This window comes from Crocodylus siamensis, chromosome 11, assembly GCF_052110815.1.
Source record: "Crocodylus siamensis isolate JL-2025a chromosome 11, ASM5211081v1, whole genome shotgun sequence".
NCBI lineage: Eukaryota > Metazoa > Chordata > Crocodylia > Crocodylidae > Crocodylus > Crocodylus siamensis.
The window spans coordinates 66,075,641-66,092,524 of record NC_143405.1 but is presented as its reverse complement, the minus strand read 5'-3'; the positions used below and the strand labels follow the sequence as shown (position 1 = coordinate 66,092,524).

General features: G+C 45.2%; 1 protein-coding gene and 1 long non-coding RNA gene across 6 annotated transcripts in view; one reads left to right on the top strand and one right to left on the bottom strand.

The window, feature by feature from the left end:
• Positions 1-16,884, bottom strand: part of CFAP20DC (CFAP20 domain containing) — a 121,278-nt gene that overhangs the window by 1,492 nt on the left and 102,902 nt on the right. For 3 of the 5 annotated variants that reach the window (XM_090021424.1, XM_090021421.1, XM_090021420.1), the window contains one exon: positions 6,323-6,414. In XM_090021424.1, coding sequence (XP_089877550.1) covers positions 6,323-6,414 — 92 coding nt within the window. Of the gene's footprint in view, positions 1-1,247; positions 4,628-6,322; positions 6,415-16,884 lie in introns of those variants that run through there. The other 2 variants (XM_090021422.1, XM_090021423.1) reach the window with 2 other exon arrangements.
• LOC149855968 (uncharacterized) overlaps positions 1-16,884 on the top strand; it is a 228,096-nt gene that overhangs the window by 126,221 nt on the left and 84,991 nt on the right. The window contains exon 3 of the long non-coding RNA XR_016438436.1: positions 12,873-13,011. This is a non-coding gene — a long non-coding RNA (uncharacterized LOC149855968). The remainder of the gene's footprint in view (positions 1-12,872; positions 13,012-16,884) is intronic.

Sequence of the window (16,884 nt, the reverse complement as noted above, 5' to 3'; positions counted from 1 at the left end):
ATCAAACATAAAATGAAAGGCCTTTATCCAAAGAGTTCAGCCTTGCTGTGCTGGTCTCACATCATTTACTTTCAAGCCTGCTAACTTCTCATTGAGTTTTTATAGGTTTTCTATTATTATACATTACAAATGTACTACCTATATTGAATATGCTTAACTACTTCTGTTTCACTGATTGGCTTTAGAGAACTGGGTGAGGAAATTCTGCATCAAAATCTGCATCAAACTCTAACGCTTAGAGCCATGCCAATATTGCTGCAGTAGAAGAGTTCACACTGGTGTTTCTCCTCTAACTCTGAGCCCTTTTCATACTGGATCCCACTGAAAACTGGTGAACAGACTTAGCCCAAATGTTACAGGGCTGGTAAGCAGACGGGTATTATTCTGATAAACATTTTACTTACAGAGCACCATAAATAATCATTTAGATCCTGCGCCATATGCAGTCTGCTGACTATAAACCAAAAATGGCTTATATTTTAAATAAATCCATGATTTTGTAAGTTGTCCTTAAGTACAGTGAGGCAGTGTAGCAATTAAAAATATACACCAGATTGTAAAACATTCAAGAAATGTAACTGAAAATTGGCTTCTACACATGGAACTATAATTACTGCACTTCCCAGTGTTTCATAGTTTCATAGTTTCATAGTAGCTAGAGTCGGAAGGGACCTAGGTAGATCATCTAGTCCGACCCCCTGCCTTAGCAGGAAAGAGCACCGGGGTCAGATGACCCCGGCAAGGTGCTCATCTAACTTCCTTTTAAAAATCCCCAGGCTAGGAGCCTGCACCACTTCCCCTGGAAGCTGGTTCCAGGCCCTAGCCGCCCTGACTGTGAAGTAGCGCCTCCTAATATCTAATCTAAACTTACCCTCCGCCAGTTTGTGACCGTTATTCCTGGTCACTCCTGGCAGCGCACGGGGGAACAGGGACTCCCCCAATACCTGCTGATCCCCCCTGACCAGTTTGTAGCAGGCCACAAGGTCCCCCCTTAGCCTTCTCTTGTGGAGGCTAAACAGGTTCAGGTCCCGTAGCCTCTCCTCATAAGGCCTGCCCTGCTGACCCCTGATCATACGAGTGGCCCTCCTCTGAACTCTTTCCATATTGTCCACGTCCCTCTTGAAGTGTGGCGCCCAGAACTGGACGCAGTACTCCAGCTGCGGCCTGACCAGTGCCGCATAGAGGGGGAGGATCACCTCCCTGGACCTGCTCGAGATGCATCTGTGGATGCATGACAGGGTACGATTGGCCTTCTTGACTGCCTCCCCACACTGTCGGCCCATGTTCATCGTGGAGTCAATGACGACTCCAAGATCCTTTTCCGTCTCCGTGCTGGCAAGAGGGGAGTTCCCCAACCTGTAAGTGTGGTGCCGGTTCTTCCTCCCCATGTGCAACACCTTGCACTTATCAGTGTTAAACCCCATCCTATTCTCATCCGCCCACCGTTGCAACCTGTCAAGTGTCTTGATATCAGGGCAGCAATTGCTTAAAGATATTACAGTTTCATCACATTTTGGTCATGGTGGCAAGATGTTATTAGTGCAAGCCCCTGAAACCCAAAAGCAAAGCTTCGGGGTAAATCTGGAGATCTTTGGACTCCATTCGGCTGTCTGCTACAGTTGTGCAAATATGCAAGAGGAACTTTATTTCACCCATGTCTCTACGAGAGAACAGACTGAGACGCTGTATAGGAGCCCCTGGCAACTCTTCTAGCCCCTGAAAGGAAGCCATGTGAGTTCTGAGCCTAGCAATGCTAAAAAAGATTCATTGGGGACAAAACGCAGTTTAAAAGGCAAGTAGATGCTCGCCACATCCTTCCTGGGTCTCCAGTCTTTCCAAGTTAGAAACTTTGAAGAAAAACTTGCACTTATTAGTGTGTGTCATCAAGGACTTCTTTCAGGGTAGCAAAAGAGGCATCAAGGCAACCAGCCCACCGCAGGTCTGCTGTAAGTAAATATTGAAATGCTAGGCACAGAGGAATTCCTGCTTTATATACGATTTCTGCTGCTTTCAGACAATGCAATATTTCTATTTCCTGAAAGCCAGTTTGCAAATTAATCCTGGTGTACAAGATTTTAATGCCAGGGGGTCAGATTTCCAGCCAAACAGACATTATAGGTAAGGGATATAGGAGGGTGTGCTGCACCACCGCGGAAATTAGATGCTGTCAGCTAATAAATCATTTTAAATGTAGTGTTTTGAGCATTATGTAAACTGCGAGAATGTTTTTTGGGTACAGAAACTAATTCTTAGCCTCTAGCACAAGTCTGCTGCTAGAGCTGAAGATGGATATGTACTACAGGCGCTTCATACTGCCAAGCTCTTTTTTCAATCCTGTGTTTTATACAAGCTCAACGTAAGTTATACGATGTATAACTTTTTGATAGGAAATAATTCACAGTTGAATGCAATCTGTATCTTGCATTTCATCATAAATGTTTATCTCTTTCTCAGAGCACTAATACAAACCCAAGTGGCGTGTATGCTCTGCTACCTCATAACAAGTAATGGCCTGTTATGCTAACAGCAGCAGTTTCACAGCCCTCAATCTATTTACAGCTGGGATCACACAAGGAAATACAGGTTACATTATCTGCAGCCAGGAAAGGGGAAAGAAAGGCTGGCGTGTTAGGTGCCCAGAGAAGGAAACATATACCTTTTCATTTCAGTTTTTGTGCTCTGAGTAGTGTTAACAATGTAGTCAGGAGGAAACTGTCTCAATTTAATCAGCAGTAAACCGGTAGAGCTGCATTGCTATCCTCAGCGGCCAGGCCAGGCCAGGCCAGGCCGGCCAGCGCTTTGATAGAACAGCTGCTCTAAGGGCCACCTGGATCCTGCAGATGTCTTACTCTGCAGCTGAGCTAAACCCCCAAGGCAGGCAAACATTCGGGCCTCCCCACCTCATGCAGCCTCAGATTTCCATTCTCTCTGTTCATCTGCAACCGCATCCTTAATCCATTCATTTTCTCTCCCTTCTATTGTCTTGTTTTCCATTGTCTTGCCATATGCTTTCCCCTCCAACTGGCTGAGCCTAATTCACCTTCTCCATTACCTTTTCAGGTGCTAACTTCTCTCCCCCACCTGCCTCTCCCCTGGCTGCCCCAGCATGCTCCAGAGTTTGAAGCTCTGGGAAGGAGGACTTTATATAACTGTTATAGTATAACCTGATTTTGAGAGCAGCGCTATTTACTGTCAAAGTCATGTTAAAACAAAAAAAATGTCTGGGCATCTCGGCTTAGGCCTGCTAGGAACACTGAACCTGCCTTCTAGCTAAGTGACAAAAGCAGCAGGCCCTGTGATAGAGCGTGGGTCCCAGTGAAGTCATGGGAGGCACCCCCATGTCTAATGGAGATCAGCTTATCTACATGTCCAACGGTGAGCACCCAGAAAGGAGATGTCCTGGCATTTGTCCGTGCATTAGTGCACGGTATAAACACATCCTCCTCCATATTCACTGTGTTCCCGAGTTTAGCACCTGAACACTACTCACGGTCAAGGGATCAATACAAGGTGTCTGGGTCATGTCTGACCTGGAATCAGCGGTTGGTTCTCCAGGGCAATCAATGTCAGTGGCGATGCAAATTCAAAAGAACATCATTAATATTTTCTCCAATCTGACCTTTGAACATTGAACCAAGGTGCTCAAAATCTGTACTGTGCTCCAGAGTTAGCATATAAATATTGTCGATATTGGTAGTCTAAGAAAAAAACTCTCTAGCTTCATAGTTGTGAAGAGTCCTGTCTTATAAGCAGTTAAGACAAGTAGTATTGATACAAAAATGGTCCAATTCCAAAGAGTTTGAGAAAGAGGGAGATAATGCGTGTGGAACATCAATACCCAAAGGAGATAAACTATTTTAGAAGTTATCCAATACACTGTCCCAAATTTTGCTCTCGGTGACCTCGGTGCAACACTTCTGACTCTTAAGTCTACTTTGCATTACCTAACAGAAAACTACTTTTCTAAAGAAACAAATGTTAAGAAAGAAACTGAAAGCTCAAGTGCAACGGTAGTCCTGGAAAATGTGCACTTCTACATTTCCCTGAGCAAAGCCCAAAATAAACGATATCTTCCAAATCTTTTATTAGCAGGATTAATAAAATTATATGCACCATTTTCTTTTGAGATAAGGTTAAAATGACAAGGATATTTTCCGAGGGTTATACATAATTAAAGGTTTTCATTACTGATAATATGATTGTGTTATCTTGTGGCACCTGAACGCTCGTGATTTAAGAGCCAGAAGTTATTGAAGTCTGGCAGTTGCTATTTGTATAGCTTCCAAATATATCAGAACTAAATTTCTAATGTGACATCAGGAGCAAAATGCAGTCGGAGAAGCAGGGATTCCTCGAGCTCCTGCAGTGATTCTGTTTGTGAACGAAGTACCAACACGCCGTTCTTTTGCCGCGGGGTCTTCTGACCTTTCCTTTCCCGTATGCTTGTGATCAGGCCTTTAGTAGAACACATGGCTTTTGTTGGGATCTGGCAGGCCGTGCGCTGTGAGTGCTTCTGCTGTGGCCTAGGTGCTGACTGGAAATAACGGATTGAAGAGAGCTGCTCATGGTATGTGCCGATCTAACGTGGGTTTATAACAAAATAAGACCTTTCTGCATGAAAGATGCTCTGCAAGAAGTACAGCAAGGTACCCAGTTGTTACTTCCAGGTCAAATCCCTAATCTGGCTACACAAGGCTGTGTATAAAGGTTCACAGAGTTAAGGTGAGCGCATCTGTTCTACAGCATGTGTGTTTTACAGGAAACCAGGCTAGGTTGCCTAGTTTAATGCCACTTATCACAGGCCCTTAAATTTCACCACACCCAACAACTTGTGTTTGACCAAAACACACAGACAGTCAGTCTTGCCTGTATCACCACCTCCCAAGGTCTGCAGGTGAACAGCTGGGACTCAGTGGAGCTGGGACAAAGTTGGTCCAAGAGCTCCTTCCTTTCCCAGAGAGCTCTCCAGGGCACCTGTGTCCACTCCTCCTCTGAGCTGCTGAGCTGACCATCACCCTCTCGCAGGGAGGAAAGGCAGCCCAGCAGTGTCCCTGTCTGGGCAGCGCGAGTCATGGGGCTGCTCGGTCACTCTCCCTTACATCTGCCAGCTCCCATGGTGAAGGGACTCATGCTGCCCAGTGAGCTCAGCAGGCACATATGGTTGCCAGCATGCTTGGAAGGGGATTATCTGAGCTGCCTCAGTGAGACGACAGGTCAGAAGTTAGGGTCCCCCACCCTGGAAAGAGGAAAACAAAAAAGCCACTGTTGCTACAGTGAACAGGGGTTCTCCGTTTCCTACAGCAATACTATCAATGTGTCTCAAAAGATTTCACCACCAATGCCAAATTAGTTTATGACCGCATCACAGATTATGCTGATCAGGGTCTTGCTTGAATGGGAGAAAGCCGCAATTTAGCAGGCTTATTCAGTGTTTAACTTTATGGAAATGCTGGATGTCCGCAGTAAATTGTATGTTCCATAATACTAGCTCCAAGAACTTTCTCCAGCACCTAGCAGAAATGTGTGTTCAGCATGCCTTTAACTCAAGGATTACTGTCCCATTCTCTTAGCCTTACTTAGGACACTTAACATAACATATTATTCGATTCTTCAAAACAAGGTCCTCTCTTGACAGCAAAGTCCTATTCTGCTGTCATAAGCAATTACAAATGTATACCTCTGAAAGGATTCCCAATTTGAGGGGCATAATCTAGTTTAGTCAGTAAATCACTGAGACATCTTCATCCCTTGGGCGGCCCAAAAACACAGCTGAGATTTATGAGCTCTCACAATAAATTCTCTGCACCTGAAGAAAAATGCAGGAACCTGCTTTACTCCCTAGGGCAGCAGATAAGGGAAAAGGACCTTTGCAGGGGCTGTATTTGCTTCTGATCCATTTTTGATGGCTCTCCAGTTTCCAGCTAGGCTCCTCGTCACTGCAACCATCAGACTTGACATCCTGGGTGCTGGCATCTGATTAAGGTGGTGACTCAGTGGCCTTTACCAGTGCTCACGAGTAATGCCAAGCTTCCATGTTGGGTTTGACCCACACTCCTGACTGATGCTGACTTGCAAGGGGTCCCTTCTGAATGAGTTTCAGCCCAACTCCTTTCAAGTAGGTGGATTGGTTCTGGGTGGAAATAACTGCTTGAGTAAACAGTGTGTACACCCTGTGGGCTCTCACTACCCCTCCAAACCCAGCATGGGGCATTTCTTCTGAGGGCAAATCCCATGCTGCTGTATGACGACAGGCTTCTAGAGATCTCTCTCCCGGTCAGTCTGCAGGGTTACCCCTAGTCACCTACGCTTTAGAAATTCCTACCTGGAGCGCCTACGCTTGCTGGCGGTTTGGTGTGCCCAGCTAGCTGCTGGCTCGGCGGGATGATGGGTGGGCTGAACACGTTTAGCCAGTCTCTGAAAAACAGGAATCCAAATATCAGTCATTCGAACAAAGCTCTCTGCTCCTCTCCAGTTTCTCAATTGGTTTCAAACCATTTCATAAGAAGAGAATGAAACCAGAATGTAAGATGAGGCCAAATTATACGCTGCATGTGTTTGCTAACACGGACCTTCAGCTTGAGCAGAGCAGGAAGTTAAACGTGAGGGCTCTCTTGGTAGCACTTTCTGCTCTGCTCAAGCCGAAGGTCAGTACCTCCAGCCAGGTGTGTGCTGGGCTGGCAGCACCGTGGTGGCACTCAGGGCTCCAAAGGGGACAATGACACTGCGCTTGTGTCAGTAGAGCCCATTTTGCAGGTGGCGTTGGGCTTGTACTGTACTCATGTAAAATGCAGCAGTGTCCACACCGGGGGAGGCTTTCAGAAGCTCTGGTGTCAGTCAAGCGCTCCTACATGGACACGGCACCAGTAACAGAAAGACACAGAAGCACCAATATTTCACCATTCAGTCTGGCCCAGCTGGGGAAAAATCCAATGCTGATGAAGCAGTTTAATTTCAATAGTGTTTCAGTAAGAAGAAGTGCCACATTTTGTGTGCTCAGGGCAAAGGATGAGGAATACTAAGTTTTCTGATTTCTGATTGGGTAACTTTGGATAACAGCAGGAGCTTAATGAAAACCAGAGGCTGCTTATGAGCTGAACTTTCCTGGGTAAATACATTACAAGAAGCAGCCTTTCCCACATAGACTTCTACACGCTTCTCTTCAGCTGGCGCTGGAGCTCACGACATTTTCTTTCAAGAAAATAATGCATTTGATAATAACTAAAATATCTGACCAAAAACCCACAAACTTTTTTGCTTTGACATGGTTCTTTTGATGTACAGTGTATTTTGCTATAGATTCATCTGCTAATGCCAGCTATCAAATCAAACCTAATAATAAAATAAGCACAATTAACATGATATGCACTAGAATTTCATCCTAATACATTAAAATAAATCTACAAAGGTTTGTCATGGACTTTCATGCTAATGTGGAATTTTCTGATAACATTTTATTTAGTTTCCCTAATTATGGCAGCCTGAAATACCCTGGATGGCAACAAATTTCAGGTTTACATTAGACTAGAAAACAGCTTGTTAGAAAAAGTAAACTTGCACACATATATTTCAACTCAACTTTCAATGGTGCTGAGCCTCTCCCAGTTACCAGTGGTATTTGTGGGGGCTCAGCACTCAGGAAAACCAGGTCCCCCTGCCATGCCCATCCTCCCCTTCATCCAGCCAGATCCTATTCCACCTCTTGGGCATCTACCCTTCCAAGCGCGGCCCTAGTCTGCCTCCCCAAGTCCCTGAAAACCCACCGACACAGAGCCTGGGTAGGTCTCCCTTCTCCTCCTCACTTTGTTTTGACTTAATCCTAAGCGGACTGCCCATTAAAAGCAGACGTGTAAATGGTTCTTCAGGACTCTGGCAGGATGAAACAGCATTGCACGTAAGACACGGGGACAAGAAAGAGGTGGAAAAGGACTCGACCCAGAGAGTCTCTTCCAACAATAAAACTTCAGGGAAGACTTTTCCCCCCGACTTTCCACATCATTTCCAGGACACAGCAAATGAATGTGATGTGATGAGGGGAAGGGAGGGAAGATGGAGAAACTGTTCCACCAAGGACAGTGATAATACAAACCATGTCCCCCCCTAAATACAACAGCAATGCAAGCTCCATATCTCAGTGTCCACGAGGCTGCCCTGAAGCATGAGGGAAAACTTCATGATAGTTAGACAAGTAGTTCTCAGCCTTTTTAGACTCGAGGCCTCCCTGGATCGGCTTGAGGCACCCCCAGGGAAGGCCGGCTCTTAGTTTTCACTTGTTTTTTGATTGCAGAAAAATACCAGAGCAGTTATCCTGTTGCAGAGAACTCAGAAAGACCACAGCAGTTACAGGTGCTTTTAACTCGATGGATTCCTACTGCAGATCTCTGGGTTTATCTTGTGAATCATGTTTGCCCACCTATGCGTGGCTAACATTGCGTGGCACCCTTGAAAGGATCTGCCGCCGCACCCTGGTTCAGAATCACTGGGTTAGATCCTAACCTCCACAGTGTCCAGACGATACTTTCGTTATGTGCCACGTCAGTACTTCACGCCACAAAGTCCCTTGGTTGCGCTGCAGCGCAAATCATACTACCTGCATGCTCATACATTCAGAGACGTCTTCTCTGAGGTTGGCCCAAGCTGTGCTCAGTGGAAAGCCACAGAAAGGGACTTTAACCCAGTGCTTTATGCTTGCCTGATGCTGCGGCTGGCTGGGAACTGGACAGATCCGTGGCACGAAACAGCAGTTCCACGGCCGTTTCAGCACCTGGAAATGAGGACATCCTGGTCACATCCCTGAGCCACTGGCCAGAAGTGCAAGGCACAAGAGCAGTCGGCACGGCTTTCTATCACACCAGGACTTCTCTAATCCGCAAAGCTGGCTGAACTGACTGACTTTTCACTGCTTTATGCTGCCAGGCTGGGCCGTGATCCAGGCCAGGGTAAAGAGAGAACTGGTGCTTGCTGGGATTTCTGCGAAGGCATGCTGACCTCACGCCGCGCACTGGAGGGCTTTTTCCTGACAGGGGAGCCTGGCAGAGCTGAGTCAGACGAGTGGCTGCTACAACAGGCCTTGCGCTTTCCTTCTGTCTGTTGCTGTTCTGCTGCTGGAGCACATGCTATTGCTCCCACATCATCTGCTGCTGGTGTGTACACACAGTCTGGAGGACACGCACCTGCTCTTTTGCAGCCAACATCGAAAACGAGTTCTCTGCCTTGGGAAACAGAACAGCTGGTGTAGAAATTCAGCAAATACTGCAGGCATCCAGAGAAAGCTACTTAGCAAACTTCCCATCACTTCGGCATTTGCACAACAGGACGTTTAAAATGCTCTTGTGTACGCCTTCACTCTAGTAGGACCGGCATCGCAGCTAGGCTGTGCTATTGCTCAGCCCCAGCACGTGCACGTGCTCTGAGCAGAACCTCTGTCCACTTGGCTCTGAGCGCCCCTCGTTCCTAAGAATACCAGTTGGGCAAAGGGAGGTCACAGTTAAAATCGCATCACCTGCTGATATTTAGACTTCTGCTTTTTCTGCATCCAGCCAAAGTCCTTGAGTCTTTGTCCTACCGTGGGGCCAGGATTTAATCCTCGTTAGTTTATGCTTAACTTAATTGCTGATGCTTAATGCAAAGTGCTGGTTTACAACCGGTGGTCAGTTGTGGTGAAGCACATTTAGACGATCCTTCACAACTGCAATCAAGCACAATAGGTTTCCCAGTGAAGATAAGACCCAAGAGAAATTACATGACCAATCTAAAGAAGATTACATGTAATGTTTCTTAAAGCATGAGTGTTAAACACCCACCATCACCACAATGGCACACACAGAGCTGTTAAAGATTGGTGGTGGATGAGATCCAAAGAGAGAGAATGATATTGTCTCTCTCATCTAAAAGACTAGGCCTCCAGTAGGTGCCTTTTAATATTTTTATACTGCCTCAATAGCCAATTTTAAACTGTAATATCTTGGCTCTTTTAAATTTCCGTTAATAGATGCAATTCAATATTATGGACTCACTGCTGACCAAATGTTACTGCTAAAGCTAAAGCCTTTTATTAAAGTGCATGATGAAAACCTGTCCAGCAACAGCAAAGCCACGTGTGGACAGTAAAGTGACCACACCAATCTTTCCCAAAACACAAATTTTAACCTCTGCAGAAACACTGTCTGCCAAGTTTCAGCAGAGAGAAAGATTTGCAGTTGACTGATAAAACTCTAAGAAGTGGGCTTATAATGGAAATGCTGACAGATGCTTTACTCTAGCAGCCAAGACAGGCGTTAGACACACATGAAATCTGCAGCCTCTGGAGGTTCGGCTTTCAAGGAAGCATCTCAAACGGCATATGTGCTTACTTCGTGAGACAGCATGAGCGAGTTACACTTCTTCAGATCCCTGTGCTGGGATCTTTTAGATGAAAATAGAGCCCTGCATGAAGACAAGTGGGGGCCGGCCTGCTGAGCAATGTGGATTGTGGACTGTGTCCAATTTACCCTTCCTTCTGCATTGACTGAAGAAAGACTCTTCTGGGGGTGAACTTTTCCAAGAAGCCAGTTTATCTCCTCAATACAGAAAAGCTAATCAAGCATTGTGATTAATTAGACACACTCTCTGTTTATGCTATCAGGGCCTCAAGCTGTAATCAATACAATCAACATGCAAACCCCCAGCCACGGCTTTCCTGATAGCAAAGAGGAATGCTAAGCAGCACAGCGTTTGACATTGAGGGTGCGGACAGACGCAATGTTTAGAGCGTCCCACATACACGTCTACCCCCAAGAGTCTTAGTGTGCAGGCCACTGAAGACCAGGTCAAACTTCCTGGACCGTCTCCAGAGCACACCAGGAAAATCCACTATTCTGCGAGCTGGTTCAGCGTTACGTGGGGACAGGCAGCATTTCACACCCAGCGTCTGGGCACTCATCCAGGTATGCCAGATTGCACTGCTCCTCACCTCCCTTTCTACTCCCAAACACGTGGAGGGCGAGGGGCTGCCCTGGAGCAGCCAGGACTTGACCGTGCCAACAACAGACCACAGCTGGCATGACTAGGGAAGCAAAGGTTTCGTTCTCAGCTTGCCTTCTCTGCCTCAGACACTAGATGGTGGCGTACCAGCCTTGTTTGGGATGGGTGGTGGGAGTGAAAGGGTTGCCAGGTCCTGGGAGCGGGGGCACATGGCCCCTGCTTATGGTGCCTGTGTGGCTGGATGCTCCAGGGGCTTTTCAGCCCTTGCACTGGAAAGGGGCCTGTCAGTTTTCGATTTATAGAAGTTGGGGCTGGAAGGGACCTCACGAGATCATCAGGTCCAGTGCCTCCTGCTCTTAGGCAGGAAAGAAAAGACTGCTGGGATCAGATGACCCCCAAGGTGTGTGTCCAGTCGTCTTCTGAAGATCTCCAGGGTAGGTGATTGTACCACCTCTGGGGGGAGTTTGTTCCAGACTCTGGACACATGAACTGTAAAGAAGTGTTTCCTTTTGTCCAATCTGAAGTGATCTTGTAGCAGTTTATGTCCATTAGTCCTTGTCTTCCCCTGGGGTGCCTTGATGAACAGATGTTTTCTTAGGCCCTGATGTTCACCTCTTATATACTCATAGGCTGCCACCAAGTCCCCACTAAGTCTTCTCTTCTCCAGGCTGAACAACCCCATGTCCTTCAGCCTCTCCTCACATGGCCTGTCTTCCAGACCTCTAATCATATGCACGACCCTTCGCTGGACTCTTTCATGCTTCTCCACATCCTTCTTGAAGTGCAGCGCCCACACCTGGGCGCAGTACTCCAGCTGGGGCCTCACCAGCGCTGTGCCCTGGGGTTTGCAGGTTGATTTATGGGTGCCAATGGAGGGGCTGTGTGGCCCTCTGCTTGTGGTGCCATAGGGGAGGGTGCTGTGGGCCCTCCAAGATCTCTGCAGCTTCTCAACCCAACTTTTTTCTTTTTCTTTTGAGAAAGGGGAGCAGAAACTGCAACTGTGGGCTATGACCTCTTCCTTTTCCTTGGCAACCAGACAGTCTAGGTCTTCCTCCTCCTTTAGTGGGAGCCTTGATGGTCTGGATACTCAACCAGCCCCTGGTGCTGTTTCAGGAGTAGTGACAGCCCTCAAAGGTCACAGTTCTCCTGGGAGCCCCTAGCTGTGCACATGCAGACACTTCTGTCCAGGGACAAAGGTGAACCGATTCCCAATTCATGACATTCTTGCAACAGGGTAGGCATGACTCGAGATACCTGAAGGAATGACCACACCCTGCATCACACTGTGGCAAGATCCAAAATGGGCCGTTTTCCTACATATTCAAAGCTAGGTTCACCATTCCCTTCAGCACTGAAATTCTAAATGAATCTGTAACTTGCTCAGGGTGCAGCACAGTAAGTCTCAACACTTTTACTTATCATCTCAAGTTCTTCCATCATTGTTTTACATGTCTGGGAAGTGACTGAAATATGTGACTGAAACTTATTTTTTGCAGCAAATTGTGCCTGTCATGAAACGTGTTTAGGAAACCTTGCTGGTACTGTATTAACAAATGCTGAAACAAAGCCTTTTCCAGTGAGAATTCTGACTCAGACCTACCGACAGCAATAACAAATCCCAGAGCAGTACGGGCCCATCCTTCAAATCTTTCTCAATTTGCTTGATAAACTGATTTTACAATGGGAGGAAATGAAACCAGAATTAGTCAAAGATTTACAGCCACCTTTGTAACTGAAGACGGTGCATTTGCTCTACTCTTGCTTTTTGGATTGTATTCGATCTTTGAGTATTCAGGCAATCGTATCACTTTATAAAAATATTGACCTGAACATGTTTATGCATGTTTTATGCCTGATGGTCTAGGAAGTGTTTCAGTCATTATGTGCTGTTGATTATTCTTCTGTGCCCACAGTCAGTTTGCCAATCAGGGATCAGAGAGAGCATCATCGGTATCATACAGCCGGTCACGTACCAGAAACAACGAACAGCGCATACTTGGAGAGAACACCAGATTCGTGAACAACTGGGAAACAACGTAACCAGGGAACAACGTAAGTGAATACACGATTCTGTTATGATTCATAAACAACAGGTTAGCATGTGATTTACAAACAGAAGGGAAGGGCCAACTTTGAATCTTTCTGCCACCAAAAACTTAAGTAAGGCCAAAGCAGGGCAGTTTGTGAGCCAAGGCTAGAAAAGCATTCTAGAGGGGGAAAAGGAGCTAGTTTTCTCTCTCACTTGTCCGTGGCAGTCGAGAACATAGTCCGTGCCATGATTCTGCTGTATTAAATATATCTGGAACCGAACAGGCCGAAGTTCTGCCACCCATCTTTGCAATGGGTACCTAATACCTTGTTCCATGACTCGTCCCATTAATTTAAAAGGCACTTATTACTGAGAATTAGGGTGGCCGAATGAAGCCTGCAGTGTTTAGTTCAGGTGTGGTGGAGAACGAGATTTTTTTTTACTGGCTTGTGCATTCGTTATATCTACGAGAACCTACCAGTGATTAACTCAGTACCGTACACAGTTCAATACAAGGTGACCTAACATTGCTTAAAAAACTGTAGAGATTTTGCATGGTCAGTGCTTACTGAATGAGCACCACATGCTCAACTCTCACAAATACTAAGCCCTATGCACACATGCTGTCCTCCTGACTTCAGTCTAATTAATGCCAAGGATAAGGTTGACGACACCAACTCTTGGGATGATTGGGGCTTTACTTTGTAATATATGATGGGCATGCAGCTGGAGAAATCATCCATTTTATGGCAACTATTCCAATGAAACGAGGCCAGTAGTACTTGTTTGAGAGACTATCTACTAGTCCTGAACTCCATTAACAACAAAGAATCTGAAAAGATGTTTGTATTACATACATAACTTCATCTCAGATCTGCAAGGGGGCAGAAAACCCTGAAGGAAAACTTCAGTTCCCAGCAACAGCGACTTCTAGAACAATGAAGCAGTCATCTACTGCCACATCTTAGGCCATCCATTGCCACATCTGAAAAAACACTTCCAACAGTTCTGCTCTTGGTGCATTCCCACAGTCTCTTATATAAATGCCAGAACACCATGAAAAATTCAATAGTGGTTCATAAATAAGGTCCTTAGTCACATAACTGTTCAGTTCTTCTCAGCTCCAGGTCAGAAAACATTTCTTTGATGGAAAACTTGGTGAATGTGCTGAAGAATAATAAGATACATTACCTACAAGAATGCAGAGTAACTTATACACACAAATCAGGAAAAAAGTGATTTTCAAGTGCAAATTTTACTAGAAAGCTTAAATAGAAAAATATTTATCTCTGTATGACTAAGTATTTGATATTGCAATATCAGTTTGTATAGTTTGAAAGTTATATTTTAAAGGGAATATCAAAATTATGTTAAGGTCAAACCAGCAATATGTTGATGATTAAAAAATGCAAGGCATGAGCTACATTATATTACTCTCTTAGGGTGTTATTGTAGTTTTAAAATATCATTAAATCAGCACAAACCAACACTTATCATTTCCTGCACATTTTTCACAGTGAGCTGCATTCTGACTATGAGTAATCTGTTAATCTGTTCTTTGCCTCACAATCCGTCAAAGTGACAGATTCATTCCATCCCTAATACATAATATCTTCATTTACTGTATGCCTTACTGGAACTTTCTTTTTTTTGCTAGCACTGAGACTTAGAAAAATCACAGGCTTATTTACAAAATGCTACAAGCTCTTGCTCCCGTCTTTCCCTGCTCCACACCGCTTCAGCAAGCAGAGCCACCCAACCCTGCTGTACTCCTAATGAGAGCAAAGACATTTTTTTTGAGGCCAAAAGATTTCATTTTTAATTGTTAATAATTAAAGAAGAGATCACCACTGGTGTGCACGGACCCCACTGACCTGACCCTCCTATTCAAAATCTTTTCTTTGCTTTCTCTGGGTGTCAGATAAGACAGAGTAAAACAGAGATGAATTCCACACATTGAGTCAGCGCCTTGGACGCTGCTGACCTGCCACACTCCAGCAGAATGGCGTGGCGGCGCTGCCGGCACCACGGCGGATCCAGTCCATTAAAGCTAGCAGGCTTCCCTCTCAGCACCAGAGGTGAATAGATATATTCTAGTAGTTTGTTAAAAAGAAAAGTACATGTCCATTCATCTCTGTCTGCTTGAAAATGGTAGGGCTCAGCCCTAACTTTGCAGGTTAATGATTATTTACTAATGAACAGGCCAAATGCTTTGATGGCCAGGTTTCCTCAGGTAAATGCATGCAGCACCTCTCATACTTCTGTGCACAGGACATGGCAATTATACTGACACACTAAACCTCTATTTCCTTGTGATGCTGCTGTACTGCCTAGATTGTAAACGTGATGCTCACTGCTTTGTTGGCAGTACAAATTATTCCACTGGAGGAAAACAATGTTTTAGGTTCTCCATTTAGCTAAAACTCTTGTGCCTCTCCTCTTTGCTTACTTTGATTCATTTGTTTATCTGCTGCATAAACTGATGCTCAGAATTTGCAAAGGAAAATGTTACTTGGCAAAATTGCTGCATAACTGCATTTAATCTCAGTCCACTGGATGATAGTGAAGTGTATCAGTTATCTCTCATCATCTGCTGATTCAAATGCCCACACTTTTCTGAAATATCAAATAGGTTGTTGGATTTTTGGAATAACTAAAAAGCTGAACATAGGCAAACCACTGCTTTTAGGAATTACACGTTAATGCTTCATCGATTCATAAAACACCTGAAGGTGGCTGCTAACTAGTCCTGGGCAGTTAACATCATTTGCCTTCTCTATGGAGTTGCATTCTCCTGCCCTGTGCTACAGGTTGCATCCCTTTACTTATGATGAAAAGGGAACCAGGGATTTTAAAAATCAGTGGGCAGGTATGACCCTGTGGCAAAAAATAATGTGAATATTATCAAAGCAGCTAAAAGTCGTGCTAACATTACTTTCCAGTGCCTGTGAGAGGAATACTTTAAAATGAACACATGCTGGACACTGCCTGCTTTTGGGTATGTTCATTATGCTTGTCTGCTTTGGTTTGATATAATAAATCATATTCCAAGATGCTGTAAACTTATTCAGGGCCACATAGGAAAAACTATGCTTTTTCAATTTAGTTTTCTTTAGCTGCAACAAGTTTTTCCAATAACAGGCTATCTTGCAAAGGAACTGCGAAGAGCAAAGAACTCTTTTATCTTGTGTAGCAGAGCAGATGCATAATTTACACGGGACACAGGGCTGGAAGGTCCCCGCTGGGTCACTGGGGTCCAGGTCCCTGGTATCGCACAGCTGCAGCCTATCCCTCCGCCCAGGCAAAGAAACGATAAGGTTCCACCTCAAAGCTAGCAGGGTTTTCATTTTCTCCTTTGTTTTCCTCTTGCTGCTCCTACTGGAGAGCTGTTCCAGGCTCCTTCCTCTGACTATTAGAAATCCTCTTCCAATTTCCCGCCTAAACTTACTTCTGTCCACTGCACAAGCTGTACGGAACAATTAAAAATGATAGGAGAGTGAAACTTGTCAGTGACAAAGGACTGACCGATCTCATTAGGCTGTGGCAACGTGGCATCCCGGCCCTGACCCTGTCACGTTCTCTTGGCACTCAGCTCTTCCCCCAGCCCACACTCCTGAGCTCCACAGCCCGGGAAAAACGAGTCGATTTTGAAAACCAAGCTAGCAGTTTTGGTTGAAGTTATTCATAGTGTAACAAATGCTACTGATAACATTTTCATGTTCATTACATGCTTGTTTTACTAATAAATTGTATAGTATTCCCTCTCTGAGTTGGACGGGAAGCTGCTGATGCCTGCTTCTCGGGGTTTTGCATACGACAGCCATGAGGTTTCATGCTGTGCCATGTTTCTGAAAAGTCCTGAAGGTAGACCTCTGGCCTGTGCTTCGGCAAATTGT